The sequence below is a fragment of the Nestor notabilis genome, unplaced genomic scaffold, assembly GCF_000696875.1.
Source record: "Nestor notabilis isolate BGI_N333 unplaced genomic scaffold, ASM69687v1 scaffold32567, whole genome shotgun sequence".
NCBI classification, from domain to species: Eukaryota; Metazoa; Chordata; class Aves; order Psittaciformes; family Psittacidae; genus Nestor; species Nestor notabilis.
This window is the reverse complement of record NW_009936565.1, coordinates 24,459-45,337: the sequence shown is the minus strand read 5'-3', so window position 1 is coordinate 45,337 and position 20,879 is coordinate 24,459. Positions and strand designations below refer to the sequence as shown.

At 40.7% G+C, this 20,879-nt stretch overlaps 1 protein-coding gene across 1 annotated transcript in view; it reads right to left on the bottom strand.

Moving 5' to 3' along the window:
- Positions 1-20,879, bottom strand: part of JMJD1C (jumonji domain containing 1C) — a 56,668-nt gene that overhangs the window by 15,016 nt on the left and 20,773 nt on the right. The window contains exons 3-12 of the mRNA XM_010018407.1: positions 19,347-19,471; positions 17,961-18,104; positions 17,651-17,843; positions 15,891-17,563; positions 12,620-12,792; positions 10,089-12,298; positions 6,946-7,147; positions 5,025-5,239; positions 3,872-4,024; positions 960-1,049 (exon numbers count right to left, since the gene is read on the bottom strand). Of these exons, the coding sequence (XP_010016709.1) occupies positions 960-1,049; positions 3,872-4,024; positions 5,025-5,239; positions 6,946-7,147; positions 10,089-12,298; positions 12,620-12,792; positions 15,891-17,563; positions 17,651-17,843; positions 17,961-18,104; positions 19,347-19,471 (5,178 nt within the window). The remainder of the gene's footprint in view (positions 1-959; positions 1,050-3,871; positions 4,025-5,024; positions 5,240-6,945; positions 7,148-10,088; positions 12,299-12,619; positions 12,793-15,890; positions 17,564-17,650; positions 17,844-17,960; positions 18,105-19,346; positions 19,472-20,879) is intronic.

Sequence of the window (20,879 nt, the reverse complement as noted above, 5' to 3'; positions counted from 1 at the left end):
TGGTAATGGGTATGCACAGAAGAAAACTGAGGTTACGTAGGCAGTCTTCACTATGCTGTTTCCAGATAAGTGGTTCACTTCACAATTTAAAATTAAAACAGTTTCAGTCTGGAACCTGTTCTGGGGAATGTCACAATTTGAATTTATTATGGAATCTAATCAACCTTCATTTCTACCTGAACTAACATGCAGCAAACCATAAAAAAAAAAAAAAAAAAGACTGGGTCTGTATTCCCAGCTTAAAATAACTTGGGAATTTACTTAGCAAGTTTAAGGGCACATATGAATTTTCTATTCTCTGCATCAGTGCTGCCAGAGATCACAAGTGAAGTTGCACTAACAACAACTACACCTACCTGCAGTTCTTCATAAAACTTACTTGGCTGTAAGAAAAATTCTGAATTTAGCTGCACTTAGGTTCTTTTTTTTTTGCTTAGTTTCTCATCTATCATAAGCTCTTTCACTGCATTTTGTTTTAAGATGCTCAAGCAGATGTCCCATAAAAACCACACATGAAATTTTACTTTCCTTTTGGGTGGGTGGGTGAGCGGGACAGAAAACAGTGAAAAGCAGATCCCCAAAAATCTGTTGCCACATAATGTTCCTTGGCAATACTATTCTAAGATTTTCATTTAACAGCCAAGGTCCGATTTAAGTGCATTCTTGGTGTTTTATTCTGCCCTGAAAAGGTACAAAACAGTCCCAACAAACACCCTGAATTTCTTCACTGCCTGTTTCCAAAACCCCTTCAGACACATGTTAGCAAACTCCTCTTTCTCTCTTCACAATCAGTGCCCCTTGCTGGCAACTGCTCAGAATCGCTTGCCTTCCTGCAATGATTTCACAGAATTTGCAGGTTTTTAAATGGAAAATGGGAAGTTTCAAGAAACAACTCTGGCCTCTCTTCACAGGGAAGGCCTGGGAAAAATCACGTCCTGACTTTTTGCAGGTGGTCTTACCAGAGCCTGGAATAATCTGTGTTGGCATCAGGTGTTTGTGATCATGAGGCTGTCCCTTCACACACTTCATCCAGGCATATAACTCCTTATCTGCAAAACAGCATTGCCAGTTGTTTTACTTCAGTGTTACACAGACAGCGCTAACTAACATTTTTCAGTTTTTAGTTAGAAACAGTTTTCTACACATACTGTAAGTCTTACTTCGTGCATAACAAAGATTTGATACAACAGCTACTTTTCACAACCAGGAAAAGAATAGAATTTTAACAATACTGAAATCTGAAATAGCTGCATCTGTAACACAGACCCTTGCGAATAACCTCAAAGTATATTCCATTCACTACATTTAATGCGTTGCCAATGTAGCATAAGCTGAAATCCTTTACAGTTGCTACTGAGGCAGTGAGACTCCCTTGATGAATTCTAACACAGGAAGGAGACACAATTAGGCTGCTATTGTATAGCTCATTTAATTTAACAGAATCCATGCTCCAACTGAAAGTGGATGTCTTCAACCAGAGGGCCGAAGAAGCAAAAAAGATGAGCTTTTAAACTGAATCAATTCTCTGATTTGGCCTACTATGCATTAATGCATGGCATTGATGCAGCTGCATTAACACTGCCACCAGTGTTAATGATGGCACAAAGGAGACAGAAGTTGCATCACAGATTTATGTCAGTTTAAAGCAACTAGGAAACCACAAGTTTCTATGTACTGGTTAAAAAATTGTTTGTGGCAGCAGAGAGGGCCTAACTCGTAGGAGAGAGAGGCTTCCTATGAAGTTTCAGGAAGATGGCCATACTAGAAAAATACGCAGTGTAAAAAGACAGAGGAAGAATGACACAAGAAAATGTCTGGCCAAGCAACTGGTCACCAATCTGCTATGTGATTCTGGGGCAGAGATAGGAATACAGTTTCTCTCTCCATCTCTAGTCTTGTACACTATCCACTGAACTGCTAGTTTTTTAAGACACTCTTCAAATCTTCTTACTAGTTTGCTCAGCTGTAGCAATGTAAACTAAGGAGTACACTACAGAAAGCATTTATAGCACATTTAAAGCATTATTTTCTTCTACTGTAATAGACACGCAACGTACCAAATGTTCTTCTCAGATAAGTATTAGATTTGTTAGCTATTCTGTAGTTTTTTGTAACTCTTAAAACATTGAAACATATGATTGGTCACAAACATAAATCAAATAAAAAACCAAAATAGCATATACCTGCTTAACGTATTTTATCACTGAAATGCCATAACATGGCTTTCCACTTGATGGTGCCATGAACTGTCTGAAGATAACAATGGATGCGTATTCATCCATGTAGTAATGAGAGAAATCATTGATGAGTATCTGAATATGAAATATTCAAACATTGCAGGGAAAAAACAGTGTATCCTCTGTTAGATTTAGCAACTCTAAAAACAACTAGCAGTTCCAGGAAAAATGGTGTAATGTAAGGTTCTATTATATAGATGGGCGGGTGGTTCAGAACTTTGTAAGAGACTGCCAAAAGAGAGAGACAGTTCACATGAATCCTACAGCATCATTAGAAATAAAGCTGCAGAGAGGGAAACTATCATACTTCTGCTTTTGCATGTAACGTGATGAACAGTAAGGCGAAAGTCTTCCCTGTTAGAGAATTGAAAAGAAGCCTGCTTTTTTAAGCGTTTAAGACATTTTACTAAAATTTTCCTGGCTGGTTAACATGCATGCTATAAAAAGCCTCTGACTGCATATTCCCACTAGGGTAAATAATGTTCGGCATATATCCCAAGCCACGTCAGATGGATGCACACATACACGCACTCACAGACTTAAGCCAGTTAAGAGTTGCTGAAGCAGCCTCCAACCTTACAGCATTAACAACTCTTCTTGGCTTTGGAAAACACTGACATTACTTCCCTAGAAGCTTCAAGGCTTTGACCTAAGTCTCTGGGAACATCCTGCAACTGCAGTGTAGGAAGCCTCTCACTGCCAGCCAAAGACAAAATGGATGAGTTTATTTATCAAAGATTTGCCACTTAACTGTTAAACTTTATTTTACTAACATTTCACATCTGTGACATTATGCTGCTATGACAAACATGGAAATGCTTTTCAAAACAGCATTATACTTGAACTGGTTCCTGGCACAGTGTTTGATTACACGACTGTGCCAGGGCACAATGCCTGCCACCCAGGGGAAGGCAGTCCTTTCCAACAAGCAGCCTGAGCACCAATGTCACAATCAAGGGTTGAATGACCAGATCAATCTTCCAAGCCATTCCTCCTTTCAACTACAAGCAGGCTGGATCACTAAGAAGTCGTAAGTTTGCAAGTTAACCTTGTTATATGTCACTACAGTCTAAACTAGACATTTCCATGTAAGCACAGTATAAGCAGAGTATGTGTGTAGGCTGCTGGACTGTGAAACCTCCACTAACACTCATTTTAAATACTATGTGAAGTATTTTTCTCTCTTTTTTTTGTAATAAAAAGCAGGCTGTTAAGCCAATAGGACAAACCATGTACTTCTGAAGGGAAGACTCCAAAAAAGCACTCACATCAGGGCAAGTCTTAACAGCAGTGAGTTACTATAAGGCAGGGAGGTGTAATGGAGTGCCAGTCTCACAGCTGAAGAACAAGATTTAACCTTGAAGGGCAAGGCACAAGCAGTCTAAGACAATCCACACAAAAAGGCTGAAGAGCAGACAGACAAAGACCTAAAACAGCCCCCACAGCAGCTGCTTTCTGAATGACTGATTCTACACTGACCCACAAAAAAAGAGGTGAAGAGATCTAAGAGGAACCAAAACACGCAAGCAGTAATTAAACACTTTACAGAAAGGCAGTTACACTAGTGGATCAGCAGCTCTACAACAAATGAGAATAAACGGCCTATACAATACTCTAGTTCATAAAGAACTGACCTCTAGAACTTTTTCTTTCCTTTGCCTTGTAACAATCTAGGCACACCACAAATCCACATTTTTGGCAGACCCAATGAATGTTAAATAATGTGGCTTCACATGCATCGCACATCTCACGGACTCCTCTCACTGCTCTCTTCCATGCAATTTTGGCTGAAATACAAAATAAACAGAATAAAAGGACTGAAATTTAAATGCAAAGCACAGTATGAATAGTCTTTATAGATGAAACATTCGTCATTTTCCCCTCAGATGCAACTGGGTGTGGAGGGAGGAAAGCGATCCTTCATAAACAGACCACCAACATCTATCCCCTTAGTTGCATTACACAACATCCCCATCAATTCTACTATCAATAGACTGTAAAGAAATTAAAGCATCCAAAAAACAGACTGAAGTAATACAGAAAGAATATTCCTGCTTAACGTGAGTGGGCTGCAAGTACGAAGAACTTCTTTAACATATACTTTTACCCCATGCAACGAGGAGAGCTGGGTTTTTCACCTGACTGCCTATGGGACATGTTTCATCTCAAGGGCAGCCAAACTGGTGAGTTTGGACAGTTACAAGTCAGCAGGAGGGGAGAGAGCGCCTATCCTGGAGACCTGGCTAGTACTTCTGCTTTTCTGCCCCACCTCCTACTCCTATTGCCTGAAATTAGTGGAGCCATCAGCCCATTTCCAACCTATGCCCATCTGCTATGGACCAGAAGGATGGACTAACTGTGGCTTTGGTGAGGTGTTAGCACATTTCTCTGGGCCCATGCTGTCACATTATTCTCCTTTGTTTTGGGAAGGAGACACGTCAGAAACACATTGTCTGCTGGCAGCAGTCGGTACCTGGCTCACTGTGGGCCTTGGCTTGGAGCTTGCTGCTCTGGCTGGAGAGCTGGAGGCCAAGCTGGGAACCAAGGCTGCTCCAAACCCAACAACAGCCTGGCCCCAGCCCTGGACCAGCACAGGAGGGGGAAATGGGCTGGCCCATTGAGAACAATCCCTGTCCCTTCCCAACATATCCTCTTACAAAATAGCCTAGGAAATCCCATATGACAGTCCAGTGAGGTGAGCTACTCAAAAGGAAGCAGTGGGTCACGATGAACGTAAACAGCTGAGTAGAACTCCAAAATATTTAAGAGCATTTGAGACTGACTTACCATCTTTCTTCACCCAGGACATGGCTGTTTTTTCAGATGTTACTAACTGACAAAATTTATCACCTATGATATCTAGAATGTATTTACAAGTTTCTAGGTCCAGTTCATCATCTTCATAGTTTTCATGTGTCCATAAACTCAGTGCTTCATCATCATATTGATCAGGAGAGGAGAAACCATCTATCCTAACCACTCCATTCTTACTAAAAGATAACCTAAAAATGAAAACAGATAGTTTAACTGCATATATTGTTACATTCTGTGACTTACAGTTTACTTGCTAATTTACCTTACTGCTTATGTCTTACAACAGCTAAATTTACTTTACCTTTTTTAGCATTCTGCTGTATTTTTTAATTTAAAAATAAATCCTATTGCCAAAAATGGTTTAAAATTAACAGTAAGGAAGTATGAAAACTCAAACTAACTAGACGTCTTGCATTCAGTTTGCTTATAATTCTGCTTTAGAATTGCAGACAGGAAAATTATCTGATTTCTCTCTTCTTTTTTTTTGTGCCAGATTTTGGTTCTACCTATTCCCCACCTTTAATTTTTGGAGTGTCTGTGACAGCAATCACTCTGTTTGACTCATATTTTATAGCTCTTTTGTCCTACTGCTCTCATGCTCAAAAAACAGGAGTTCAACACTCTAAGTCTTCCCAAGCAGAACAAATCACTAATACAAGATAATGGTTTTTTTGTATCCACTATCCTGACCTTTAAAATAACTGAAGGCTTTCCTTTATCCTACCTGATACCATTCCACTACCCCTGGCTATATTTAGCCTATTTTTAAGCAGTGACAATTAATTATTCTGTCTTGCATAATACAGGATAGTTCATTATTCATAAGAGTTAAGGAATTTTACAGCCATGACAGGAAAATAGTCCTGAATTCAGAACTAAGTACCAAAAATGATATTTAGATACTTAACGAACTAGAAGAAATGAGAAATTTTCTGGTACGACTTCCAAGTGCTGTGCAAATTTTGTTTACAATTCAAGCCCTGTTGCCTTACTAAAATAGAAATCATTAAAGTGCTATAAAATTTACCATGATAGATTTAAAACACTGAAATTTTTAAATTCCATAACTGTGTTCTAAAATGTTGGCAAAACTGTTATCACTCATGTTCTCTCCTTTACACAGCGTGGAAAACCCTGAAACTCCAATACTGCCACATTAGGAAGTGAATATTCTTACACAGAAGGTATTCCAAGTCCAACCTTGAAACGATTCCTGGACTACCCCATCAAGTCTTGTAACTAAAGCTTCATTATAAAACATTAACCCAAATCTTGGGAACAACTGCCTGTCCAAAATGAGACAGATATATAGTGATAACACAGCCCATGTGCAAATTAAAGCTGTTTTGTTCTGTCTTGATAGCTGTGCTGTGTGCACCATGTACATGATGCTGCACCCTGGGAAATTTTCTTCCGGACTTGAGAGTTTTCCTTGATCAGTCATTAATGTTGAAAAAAGGAGGTCACAACTCCTCTGTCCTCAGAAAACATTGAGCAGCATTCCCACCATATACTGGCATCAGAACAATTACAGATAAGTGCAACTCTGTGGTTGTACAACTTGTCCAGGATAACTGAAGCACGCCTTTTGAAAATCCCACTTCAAATGTCAGACAGCTGTGTAATGATGATGTGCTGCATTTTCTGCTTGCCTAAGGTACACTGGGCGGATGTTCTGATGTCTTTGCTATAAAGCTTTAAACTGCAATGAAGTCAATCCGCAAAAGAAGTAAGAAATATAGATGTAAATACTGTTAAAGCAGACAGTGTCTTTTATCAGGCAGACTGACTGAGCCAGAAGTATCAGACAAGCTTTCAAAAGCATGCAAGTCCTTTGCCAGTATTATTTTTAACAGTTAAAACACCACATTATCAGGAAAATAGCTGTACTTACCGCCGAAAGTAGTAAAATCTACAAAACACTGGTGAGTGAGATGGTTCTTCTCCTTTCTTACTTCTTATTAACCTACATTCTCTGCACTTTTGCAAATTTGGTCCTATTTCAGAACAAGAATCATCCTGCAAAAAGGACTCTCCTGTTTGCTTCAGCTTCTTTACTTTGCGCCAATCTTTTAACACTGAGCGAGGTATACCAGCTGCAAAAGGAAGGAGAATTTCATTTGAGATACTGGCGGCCCTTATTCACAAATCCCAGTCAGATCAGTCTGCATTCAGTATTTCTGAAAGTACATTTGTTACCTGCATAACACATTCCATTATTACTTCCATTTCTCAGTTTGTCAGCACCAAAGTTTAAAAAGCATAGCTACCAATCACACTTAGACAGGCAGGAGCACAGTTAACTACCTGCTGAGCTACCAGAAATACCTAGGACACTGTATTTTCTCTTACATTAGCGCATTGTTCACCACATACTCCACTAAAATCATCTTCAGAATTTCCTTCTTACAAAATAAATGAAGAAATACAACACCCCAAGACAAGAAGGGTTTGAATTCTGTTTCAAGTGAAGATGTATGCCAAAAAGGCAACAATTTAATGAGTAAAAGCTTTAAAAAAAAAAATCCCACTTCTTCAAGATTTATTTGTGCTGAGGGTTACAGGTATGATTACAGATGAACACTCTACTCACATGTAACTCATTTGAACTTAACAAAGTATCTGGCATAAGGAATAACAGAATCCGTTTACTGTCAAATTTGTTAGCTTTGCAAGGCTAAGCAGTACAATTCCATTTTCAATATGAAAGTCAGCAGATCTGACACTGAGTTAACACAAGGAGCAAATCTATTGAGTAATATGTACAGTTTTCACATACACACTTTGAAACTGAACCCTGTTGTTTTTTAACCAGGCTTTCATTTTAATGACTTTTAAAAGTGGCACCAGTTTTATCTGCAGATAGACAAAGTATCTGTCATTTCATTTACCACTACTCTTGAAAGTTCATGTCCTGTAAAGAGGGATCTGATGTAGGATGATAGAGAGGTCAGGGTGCTAACTCTGGACTTGGTACCTGGGTCCAGATCTGTATTTTACCAGAGATGTCCTGTACAAACTTTGCAAAGTGACAGTTTTCCTGTGCCTCAGTTCATGGCCTACAAAATGCACTCCAAACTCATCCAAGGAGCGTTACCGTAACTGGATTAAAACTTGAGAGTAGAAAAGGCCGAAGTACAGGTTTACTAGTCCAAAAACAAGTTTTCTGCCTTGGAACCAAAGATTCCGGGTGTCATCTGGAAGCTGCTAGACTTCAAGCTCTGTGGGCAGGAACTTGGAAGATCCCCAGCACTTGCAGGACTGTAAAATGCCTTGCTTTGCAGGAGGGAGCCTTGCAGCCTGGAGCTCTGAGCACTCTGGCTAACACACAGGCTCCCAGGGCTTTCTGAAACAGCACCAGGACAAAGCAGTTCTCAACCCTGGCAGTATCCAGATACCACCCACATTGTGAAACTGCCTCCAAGCCCCAGATCCTGAAGCACAGTTATTTTCAGCCACCTATGGGGAGCCCAGGCAGCCATCCAGTGAGGACCCATTCTTTCCTGAAAGCTCCCCAAGGATGACTACGTTTTACGTAGACCGTTGTGGAAAGTCTTTTTAGTAAGAAAATCTCTGACCAGCTCTCAAAAATTACAGCAAAACTCCCCCAAGATAAACTGACAGGAGTATCAATGTTCAACTATTTAATGGGTCAAGCAGGAGAGACAGAAAGACCCCCTGTCTGTTAAGATTTCAAAAGGAAGGCAAGCATACGATTTCTGCCCAGTTAATGTGCAGGACACAGGCTGTGTGACTAGCAACAGAACATACCAATTCCCACCCATTTCCCAACCTAAGTTCCATGAAATAGTTCCATCATGTTTTATCATATAGCACTACTATAGTCAGGTATTGCTAGCCAAAACAAGAAGTTATTGCCTTCCCTTAACTTAATTAAACAATCCTTCTACAATAAACTCACAAAAAAATCTTTTGCAACAATGCACAGGTCAAAGACCTAACATGTCACATGTATGTATTTAGTTTACTTTTAGAACTGAAAATGAGAAAGACTTTATAGGTATGTTCTCCTTGATCTTCCCTTTTGCGGGGTGGGGGGAAGTAATAGTACTATCACTGGACCCAAGCCAGAATATCTCAGACAGACTGCAACACTTCCAGCACCCAATACAACTTAGGGATCAAGTACTCTCAAATACCAGAAAAGTAACTATATACTAGGCAGTGAAAAGCCAGAGAATGTAATTATAGGGAGCAGTACTCCCTTTTCTTACTACTTGTACTTAAAAATTCTTGTGAAAGGTAATTTAATGGTAGACATTCTCATACTCAACCAGAACAAAGGCAAGGGAACAGTCCTTGGAGAAGAATAAATTGAGATAAAAAATAATCTAAGTTCTTAAAATAAAATCTCATGCTGCCAGACCAGTTTCTCTTTCTAGACAAATCTAGTTACAATTTGCTACATGCTACAGTATTACACTTAAATTGAAAGTTGTATTTCCCTAAACTTATTTATTCCTTAAACAAGAGGGATGTTAACACGATGTAATACACATACTAGTTAGGAGTGTGAAATGGCTCTCCCTCAAATCTTTCATTAAATTAACTGAATCATAACAGAGTGGCATCAGGCTCTCAAGGAACTGCCTCTGGCTTCCTGATCAAAGGATGAATTAAAGTTCAACAATAGAGAATCTTTCCTCCAGTAGTGCTCCAAAAATAAATGCATTAGATCTTAAAAAAACCTCAACAAACCACCACATATATATATATCTCAATGGTAGTGGCACAACTATATGCACCAGTCTGTTCAATTCTGATGGACAGCATAAACGAGTTTCCTGCTTAATTTTAGGGCAAGAACCAGTTTGTTAACACATATATAGAAAATGCTGAATTTCTTAAACCAGGATATTTCAAATGGCCTCAAGACAGATAAATCTGGACCTAGTCATTCACACAAGCATGTTTTTTAACTCTTTTCCCAACTATAATGTATGACAAACCCTTAAGGATTAACACTGTTAGACTTTACATTAGCATGTCTCTTCCAAGTAAGAATAATATACTCACTGCTGTTACTGCCGCTCTGTAGCTTCAACTTGCTTTTTTCTTTGGCGCTCCTGCTAAGAACACCATTCGGTTTTACTTCTTCCTCTGTATCACCCTTTTTTTTCTGCAAATCATTTTGTTTCTTTTTGTAAGTTGGCTTGGGCTGCCGTTTAGTCCTTTGCTCTGACTTGCTCTCACTTTCATCAGAGTCTCCACTCTCAGAGCCAGACTCGTAAGTTCGTTTTGCTTTTCTCCTAGGGTGCTTATCTTCCTTCACAAACTTATCTGCCAAGATTTTGCTATCTATGTTATTTTGCAAATCATTTGATGTAGAAGCTATTAAATTGACAGTACATGGCTTAATAATTTCTGAAACACTGTTCCCTGAATTCTCTTTTTTATTAGTGTTTTTATCTTCCTCAGAATGCCTTGTTAGCCAAGCCTTTTTCAGTTTAGTGTGGTAGTTTGGCTGACTCGTCTGGGAAGTCTGCCCACTGCCTACAGAGTTCGCTTTGTTTATTGTATTACAGACGATAGCACTGTCTAGGGAGAGAGAGGTTGAAAATGTCTGATTTTTCACAGAGTTGGACTCGGTCTCACTGGTGTTACTACTTTTAAACTGAGCTGCAGCCAATGCTGCCTTGTGCTTTTTCAAATGAACAAAGTCGGTGGAGGTGGAGAATCCCGAGCTCGGTTGAGCAGTGGTGCCAGTCTTGCCAGCAGCGAGTGTAACTGGAGCTGGAGTGCTGACCTTGCATTCCTGGCTCTGTGCCACTGCCGGACTTGCTGTTCTCGAGGCAGTACACTCCAGCGGCGCACAGGCCAAAACCGTGTTCGATAAGGAGTATGTCACTTCTGAACTACCCCAGCTTGACACACTGGTAGTTGTTGTTGCTGCTGTGGTGACATCCGTTTTGGTACTGCAGATCATAGTTGTGGTAGGGGTGACAGCATGAGGAATGCTGCCTTGCGAGACAGCTGGAAATTTCTTTTCATACTGTGTGCGAGCACTGTCTGAGTTCATATTTGGCAGAATTATTCTTCCAGTCTCCCTGGCTTCCGCTGTTTTCAGGCAATCTGCTTGATTTGTCACAGCTGAAGATCTCTCACTAACTCGGTCTTTGGAAGCAGACTGCGTTACTTGTACGCTCTCGTATTTCGTGCTAGAAGGAGGACGCACAATAACAGATGCTGTAGCGGACTGTGACTTTCCACTCACTCTTTCAACATGCCAATCCACTTTTTCATTCTTTGGGGCATTATTTGACTTCCATATTTCTGACAAATTCTGTTCAGAAGTGCCCTTGTAAACAGTCTGAGCTTCCTTAGGCTCAGGTACTAAAGTTGGTGGTTTCTGCAACTCCTGTATTTTGCTCCCACCAGCATTAACGGGTTGAACAGGGGTTAGAGTTGGAGGTGAAAGACTGCTATAGCTGCTTTCCTTCTTCTCCAGGTTCTGATGCACAGGTGGGTGAAACACAGGGGCTCTATGCAAGGCAGGCATACTCCGGAGTGTATTTGAAGAAGAGACTGACAACTGAGTAGGGCTCCTGCTGTCACTTCTAAAAGAATTTACAGAGTGAGACTGCACTGACTGCGAAAGCTGCTCGGGTATCTTGCTCGCAGAGCCTTCGCTCTCTGGCTGGTGCTTAATCAAAGGTGGGGGTTTTGAAAGAGAAGAAATGTAAGAGGAAAGAGTCTGGGGACTAGCTGATGTTGAAGGACAATTACTTTGCTTATCAACATATGTACTTGAAGCTTCCTTTGATGGGTATGATCTCGGCGGTTCATTTACAACACTGTTAGACAAGGTGGTGAAATAGTTACTCTGTGGCAAACTCTGTGGAACCGAATGCTTCATTTTATACAGTTCTGATACAGAGCGTTCAGCATCTTTGTCATACTTTACTGTATGGCTTTTGGGACTTGAAGATAGGGACGTTACCCTGGAGTAGTTCTCTCTCTCTCCCTCAAGCGCTTTTATTTTAGCTGTAAAAGGAGCAACTTCAATACTTTCTTGTAGTATCCGTCTGTGTTCTTCTTTGTATTTGCTCAGTCGCTCCCCAGTCTCCTGTGGTGGCCTTGGCAGCTGGTTCAACATTGGATCTGCAAAATGCCTGTGCATATGGCTCTCCTTTGCTGTCTGTGTTCTGCTTTGCTCTAGCTCTGTTTTTACTGGTGCAGTTGTAACAGAACGTAAAGGTTCAATAAACGCTTTCCTCTCCAGTTCTCTGTTTTAAAAAGGTTAAGCAGACATAGGTTAGTCTGAACGCAGTGCAACATGCTAAACGAAGACCTTTTCTTCCCATGCTCTGAACAAAGTTATCCATTAACACAAAATAAACTTTTCTTTATACTAGGTACAATTTTCAAGTCTTCAGATGACTCATGAACTCAAGTACCATTCCAAGCCAACAGGGCACAGTCTGTTTTGCAGCACACTGAGGAGCTATCACAGTCACCCACATTTACAAATAAACTAAAGGGAAGCTAGAAGACAACATCAGCCGCTGAAATGTATGCCCTCACACAGAATTCAACAGCAAACTTACTCTTTGTGATGCTCTACAATACTTTTGGACAATGGTGGGCTGGAATGCGTTGTCAGTTTGAGAGGCCGAAGGGCATCTGCACTGGACGGTCGCACAGGAATGTGACTCAGTAAACCAAGGCTGTCAGCTGAGGTCACCGGGGTGGGCTGGTGTAACCACGGGCTGGGAGAATTCTGCTAACACCAACCAAACCAAAAAACTAAAATCAGATTTTAAAATAATCATGGGACCACAAGAGTTACTGTTTTAAGTCCTACCAATGTTCAGAGGGAAGTAATGTATTTCAGCATCAAATCATACACAAGAAAATTTAACATTTCAAGTCACTTTTTTATCAACTGGAACATCTGACTGTACTTCCCCTGGACTTGTGGCATACAAAATAGTTTACAGATTTCAGAAGTATTCTTAGAACTGTTTCAGTATTCAGCATGAATAGTTAATCCTCAAATGGCATCTCAAACCCATCAAAATTAGGAAACCAATGATAGCCTGATGGCATTGGATTTCAGTTACTAGCAAACAGACCATTAGCTCTTCAGTGAATTGGAAGAAGTATTTCTTTCAAAAGACAAACATGGTTTGGTAGTATTTCTGGAAAACAATTTCTACGCCAGCTTTATAACAGATCTCAATGTTAAGGGACAGCACTACCTCTTCCCTGGATGATTCCTCTCCTCTCTGCAACCAAATGATTCAAGTATAATAATCCTAATTAATCTGCTTTGTTTTTCCAGGCATTTTTATTTGGCATAATATCAGTAGCAGCACACTATTAAAACCATAAATGTACATGCCTGCCATACTTTGCAGCACAGCAAACACACAGTACACATAATTTTCTGCTGTGTACCTAAATACTCAAAAGGTGGGCACTACCAACCTCATTGTTTACACACACTGTGATAGTCTAAATTTATGAAACTTTTGTAATTGAATACTTGGGTAAGTTTCTATTTTTCTATCTTCTCTGGAACTTCTGTAACTCTGCAGAAAAGATAAGAGCTGCTTTCTGTACCTCCCCCCTTTCCCTCTCCCCTCTTCAGACCTGCTCACAAGAAGCATGCACAGAGGAGTGGAGAGGCAGGGCACCCTGTTGGAGTGGTGCTCAAGTGCTAGGTACAAGCCAAGAAGGGGCTGGGACAAGAGTGAGTGGAGCTCTTGTGCACCACAACATGCTGTTCCACCCCGAACTCCTGGCACTGCCCAGAACTTCTTCCCCTCCTCTGCTCCCCACCAGTCCATCCCTCTCCTCCCCAGTCTTGATAACTCCCAGTTGAGAGCTGCTTCAGCAGAAGGGGAGCCAAGAGCTCTCATGACGCATGCACGCACCACAGAATAGATATGCAGGTGCTACAACTTTGAAGTTCTGATTCCTATACTTTTGAATATTCAAAGCAACTGCCTGGGTTTGCACTGGCAGTTTTAGTGCACACATTTCCTAGGCCAGGAGTTCCCACGCTGTGGTGAGTTCCCACGAATAGCCTGTAAGCTGTATTAAAGTATTATGCAAAAAGGCCCATCACCTTCTCCCTAGAGGAGCTGAGGAACATCTGCCTGAGCTCCAAGCATTGCCCAAACAGCTTGCAACTTCACCTGCAACCATCTACGGCCCAACCCAAAGACTGGAGCTGCCACAGCCACCTGTGGATGGGAGGAAAAGGTGGGCTAGGGGGCATGCTTCCTTCAGCACACAGACCTGACTCATCCCTGAGCTGAGGGTGGCTGCTACTGCTGTTGCAGCTGAAGCACATAATTCCCTTTCTGCAGTTGTGGCATCCACGCAAACCAACTTTGGAAACGCCCATTCTGGGTTTCTAAGATGTATTTAAAAAAGGCCTTCAGTGCGAGAGCCAGAAGACAAGTCACCACAAGACAATTGCCACATATCAACATAATTAAAAAGCTACGTGCCTCGGTATGCAGGGCTGCATACTTCAGGCAGCCAGAGTGAAAACAGTCTATCCTAAGTTCTTTAAAATGGACTTCAGCATGGGTAGAGCAGGCAGCAACATGAAAATATAAATCCACCTATAGTTTTCTCTTAGGCTTTTCTTCTCTGTTGTATTTGACTTTATCACATTTTAGATCAAACTGACTTCACATTACAAGGCCAACTCAAACTGGCAGTTTGGGAAACACTCAGCCACAATGGTTTGGCTTTTCTCAAAAATGAGGCTGGGGAAGAATAGCTTTCTCCATGATGAAAAAGAAAAAAATCCTTATAACCATTCAAGAACTCCAAGCTTTGACACAAAGGCTTACAATTTGGCAGAAGGACCACTGTCAGCAACATGCCTTTTGTGGTCCCTGTGAAAATCTGCCCAAATTAGGCCAAGTTGTAAGTCTCTGAAGATTTGGTATGCACATGCTCAGTGGAGGTTTGGTTGAAGCTGGCAGTAAAGCCCTCTGAAGTTTCTGTCTGTACTACAGATGCTTCATCTTAGCACTGTTTCTCTAAAGTGCCTGCAATGATCATGCCATATTCCAAGCCTCCAAGAGCTAGGAAAGTTTTTCCTGTAAATGCCATGTCTGCCTGCCAAACACTGCTCTGCTGCCACACTGGGCACTAGGCTGAAAAACACAAACCATTTCTTCTGAGACTTCAGCGAAGTGTATATCCAGCATACAGACAGAGGAATCACCCTGACATGAATACAGAAGAGTAGAAAGCAGATGGCAAGGTAGGGATGTGTGTCAACAAGAACAGAAGGGGAGAAAAAGATACGCTAAGAGAGGGTACACAGATAAGTGTAAAGACAAGAGAAATGGGTGTAACAGTGCAAGAAAGATTTATAAATGCTAGTATTTCTCTTCAGAAGTTCCCACTGGATTTAGTATTCTTTCCATCTCAACTCTTATCCATTATTTAGTGAGCATACACAAAACTTCACTATGAAGATGACTGTCCTACCCCTCCTAGTATTTAACTTACACAATGACTTTCATAGTTTGATGTAGCAAATATTTACCCTGTGGACTTGAGGTCCCAAACCAGCTGGCTGACCTCGCCTGGTCATAAACTAAAACCAAATATTTTGTCTTTCTTTAAAACACTTAGGAAACTAATGTCTGGAAGAACTCCCTACTCACGTCCACTGTGAGACAGTAGTTACTAGTGGATTTCCATTCCTAGTTCTCTGCTACTTGAAAAACCCACCACTGCCATGCACTCGGTGTGACACGAACTACTGAACCTGTACCTAGAAACCCACTGTTGGGAGGCATCAGCCCCAGCAAATTATGTCATTAAGAAATGAGCTCAACTTACCCTTCTCAAGGAAGCCTCTGCGTTAACAGGAGTTTCTGGGTGGACCCATTTGGATGAGGGCAGACCAAGTCCTGAGTAAGCATGTGTTCCGTTTGGATACTGCCAAATAATTGGATAAAGCCCTAGCTGATTATAGGAAGCAGAAGGATGAGCTTGTCCAAGAAGATGTGGAGACTGGTGTTGTAACATCTGTTGCTGCTGCTGGTGTGCTAATGCCAAATGGCTTAAGCTGCTAGCATGAGCAGTCTCTAGTCGTGGATGGCCACCCAGCAAGGAGGCAGCAGGCACTCCGGGTAACACTGCAGGAAGTAGATGAGGGTGATGAACAGAATGGTGAGATGCAGTACTAAGCGGGTGAGTGTTAATAGCGGACAAGGGAGCCTGAGCTGAAGACCCAGCCAGCAGATGGGATGAACCAGGTAATGCAGGATGATGAGCATTTGGATTTAAACAGGTTCGGTGGGATGAGGAATGCAGAGGATAATTATGCTGATGCAAGTAAGGTGAAATGTGATTAGTTCCTGTTTCTTGTCCAATCAGAGTGGGGTCCCTGTACACTGTGAAATGCTCATTCTTGTCAATGATAAGAGGACTTTTAGTAGCTTCTAGAGCACTAACTCTAGCTGGAACTGGATGAAAACTAGACCTAGGCAAATCATGATCAGTTTTATTGGCTGACCTTGTTAATCCAGTAGCATGGCTGTTTTGGGAACTAACCTTAGACTTCACAGTATCAGAAGATTGGGTGAATTTAGGCTTAACATCAGGTGACTTTGTTTTAGGATGATCAACTGAAGCACTAGGTTTTGACTTCACAGAATCAGGGACTGGACTTTGTTTATGCAGCCTGCTCTCTTCTGCTAGAGAAACTACATTTAATGAAGACATAAACGAGCCATACTGCGCTTTTTCTTTTTCAGGATTTAAATGTTCATTTACTGGTAACGTTTTTACAACCCCAGGTTGTATCAAATCCGTTTTAACAACACTGCTAACCCAACTTTGATCAGCTTCCTGTTTTCTTGCTTCAAGGAAATTTGCATTTGCAAACTGTTGCTTTAAATCGCTGCTGTGAGATTCTATTTTCTGAACCGTTTGCACACCAAAGGTACTTGCAGCATCATCCTGGTTCTCCTTTTCAGAGCTGTTTTTATTAGTAATATCAACACCACATTTCGGAGTAGGAGGCCTGGGTAAAAACTGCTCATTCTTAAATTCTGCTGTGCGATGTTTTTCAGCACCGCACACTTCAACATGTGGATCCTTGGCATTCTGCTCATAAGGTGTTGGCTGCTCTGCTGCATGGAGTGAAGATTTTTCTTGCTGATCTAAGACGGACGACTTAACTCTTTCTGTCTCTTCATGGTTTTTATCCTCCTGTATGTCATCCCATGGAGATCGCCTATCTGTTAGTGTCTGTTCTACCCCCTCAATAGTTTGGGATTTTCCTTCTTCTCCGTTTATCTTTGAAGAGTTCTTGCTTTTTAATTCATTTTCTGAATTTTGCTCTGAGGACGAATCTGTTAATCTTTTATTTGAAATTTCTGAGTCACTGCTCTCAGAGTAATCCGAGATATTGTCTGTCCGCAGTCTCTTCATATTTAGTTTTTTTTCATCCTCTTCAGGTTTTCTTCTTTTACTAAGGAAGTGTTTATTTTTGGTTTTGAGGTTTTCTGTAAAAGATAAAAGCATGTCTATCACATTTTCAATTTAATATGGTTTTAAGAAGCTCTCCCTCCCTTTCCAATAACTGCTTTTACCTCCTCGACCTATATAATCGTATCTATCTTCTTTCATCTTCTCTTCATCAGGCATGCTGCTATCAGAGCCTTTCCTCTTATTTGGCCGAGTATTCCTCTGTTGCTGGTGCTGGTGAGAATTCTGTTTTGGTGCTGCAGTTTGGGAATTCATTGCTGGTCTGGGACTATTTGCTTGTGCACGTGTATAATGACCCTAAAAATAATTCTGTAATTAATGGACTTAATGCAATTTTAATTAGCAACTTTTAACATGTATTTTTAGTATTTGCAATACACAAAAATACTTAGGTAAAAAGATAAATGTATCTACGTGGACTGTGTTGCTGTTCTGGTTGGAACGAGACCGTCGGCGTGAAGTGATGCCAATATTTTCACCTTTCAACAAAGAGTGAACAACATCATCTAGAAAGGTCATCTGAACCATAGAAGGATCAACATTCTGAGGTTCTAACACCTGGTTTAATTAAAAAAACAAAAAAACAAAAACAAAACCAACAAACAGTAATCAGCAGATGTTCAGACACTGCCCTATCTGTATTTTCTATATCAGTGTTCACCAGTCTATTCTGTGTGCTAAGGAGTGATCAGAGAAAAGCCCACTTAATTCTGACAAGCAGAACTGACATACAACTCTCCACAAAGGCTGTGAATAGAGTAAAACCAAAGCAAACATATCACTGCAAAAATTCTTCCCCCCACCAAGTACACCACCACCACTTCTTCCCCCCTTCACTGACCTGCAGATCTGAAATTAAGTCACTGAGCTCAAGTAACCCTTAAGCAGCAATTACAATATGCAAATATTTTATAAAATTTATTTAATATACTATAAAATATACTGCAGAAACACATTACAATAATGCTTCCAACAGAAGCAAAAATGCTGAAAGGAACCAAAATGAACGAAGAAAAGAACTCTAACTCTAGCAGTGTTTAACTAGTGAGGGATTTTCAGAAGAACGGAAGTGCCAACTGGAACTCCGATCAATGTGTCACTAAGTGAAAAAAAATAGTATTTGGGGAAAATTAATAAGAGCAAATTATGGGGGAAAGAATGTAGGAGCATTAGACTGGTCTTAAATTTTTACTGTCACATGTGATTTTGCCAGTTACTTTAAGGCAGATGGGTCATTTGCTATATTAACACTGAGCCATTACTCTGATCCTCTGAAACAGAATTCATTTCTGCCATGAAAAATACCAGCATTAATTCATTTTCTAACAGCAACTTCAGACATACAACTAAAACCCACCACAGTAAAAGTAAATTAGGGCTACACTAAATGCTTAATTCAACAAACTGCAGACAGTAGGTATTTCAGTTGCTTGAAAGTAATCGCTAGTGCAGCACTAGAAGACTTCAGCATTGAGAAAAGAAATTCAACAGAGCTGACAGGGAAGACCAGTTCTTATATCTAGATTGCTTCACTTCAAAGACTTCACTAGCCTAATAGCAACAACAGAGAAAAGCAACACTGTAGGACTGGTATTAATCACATCATTGCACAAACATACAGCTTCAGGATGGTTTTAACTGCTAGCCCAATGCAACGTCATGCTGTAGTTTCAGCTCAGTAATAGACTCACCCTGCTGGAACTGAACAACTCAGTGGATTTCAGAGTACCACAAAACAATATTGAGAACTCACAACATGTAGTTTACTTGAAGCTTGTTTTCCAAACATACCAAACTCACCTGGTCGTTCATAACAACCATAGTGCGGGTGAAGAGATCATGATGAGTAATGATACCAGTAAACCACTGGGTGGCAGAATCCTGTCTGTACACTCTCACCCTATAACCATTTAAGGAGTACGGACCTTTAAAAGGGGAAGAAATAAAAAAAGCCATTGAGGAATTCAGAAGAAAAAAAAAAGCATAAATGGATTTTCCTGAGTTTAGGTTCATAGCAAACACAGCATGCATGGCATGGGCAGCAAACTACAGGTAATTCTGGCACAGCACTGCCTGTGGATTTTACTCTTGTTCAGGAAGACATTTTGAATGCAAATGGTACATTTAAGTATGCTTTAAGGTCAATTCTGCTAGCATTTTCAACACACAGTTTTCTTATCTAGCTAAATCTTTCTGCAACCATGATGACAAATTATGGGAAAATTCCTACCTACAAACAGCAACCACACAAAAGTAATCTGAAAGGCTAGAAAGTAGCAATAGCAGGTTATACAGAGGCTATTTAACAGGCCAGTCACATGCCCAGATGCTTTGCTGGCGAAAAGATTTATATCTTGGTGGTTAGGCTCTGCATCTGCCAAATCTTTCCCATAAGTGACCACAGAGTTTCTCTCCATTACAGCAGTCAGAAAGGCAGTGATCCCTGCTATGGCCACACAGAACACTCAAAACCACACACACCATGAAGACTTCAGCTCCCCTTTTCAGATACATCAACTCCAAAGAAACCCCACACACTGCTCCTTTGCAAAGATCAGTTTAATTCACCTTCGAAAACTCATGATGGTGGGGAGATAAGTACATACTGTATAATAAAGGAGTTATTTGATAGCTGGTTTTGAGACCCAGAAATTGAGATCCAACAATTTTATTCATGTTCAGTGTCTCACTTGATCACCAGAGCCCTATGTTTCATCACACTTAAGTGTTTGTGTAGCATTTGGTATGACCAAGCAGCAATGCCACCAAGATGAGTTCCAACTGCGTGGGTTTCACTACTTCTGCAATCACACCCCAGGTCAGGCATGCAGGAACAGAAGCAAAACCAGCCAGTGACAACCTACAAAAAGCCTAACTTAAATGATTTAAGAGGGCTTAGGTGCTCAACTGTATAGACAGACAGAATTCCCCTGTCTTTCCTAAAGACCATTTTTTCCAACCCCTCTGCCCAGTACATGGAGCGAGCTCAAACATCTGCAGCAAACAAGCCAGGGACCTCACAGGTGACAGCTTCCCTCTAGTAAAATACTCATATTCACATGACTGGGTCCATTATACTGCCTGCATGAGAAAGTGTGTGATCATAATGACTGTTATTAATGTCAATATTTGAGAGATCAAGACAAGTGTAAAAGCGATAATAATTTAGCTGTTTCCAAGTGGTCTTAGGGTTTCTTATGGAACCTTAGCATGGCCTTTCAAAATACCTTTAGCATGTGATTATCTAAGTTTTGGAACAGCTGGGCACAGAAACAACATGCAGTGGCACCCTTCTTTCACCCACATTCACATCATTCACTCCAGAACTGAAAC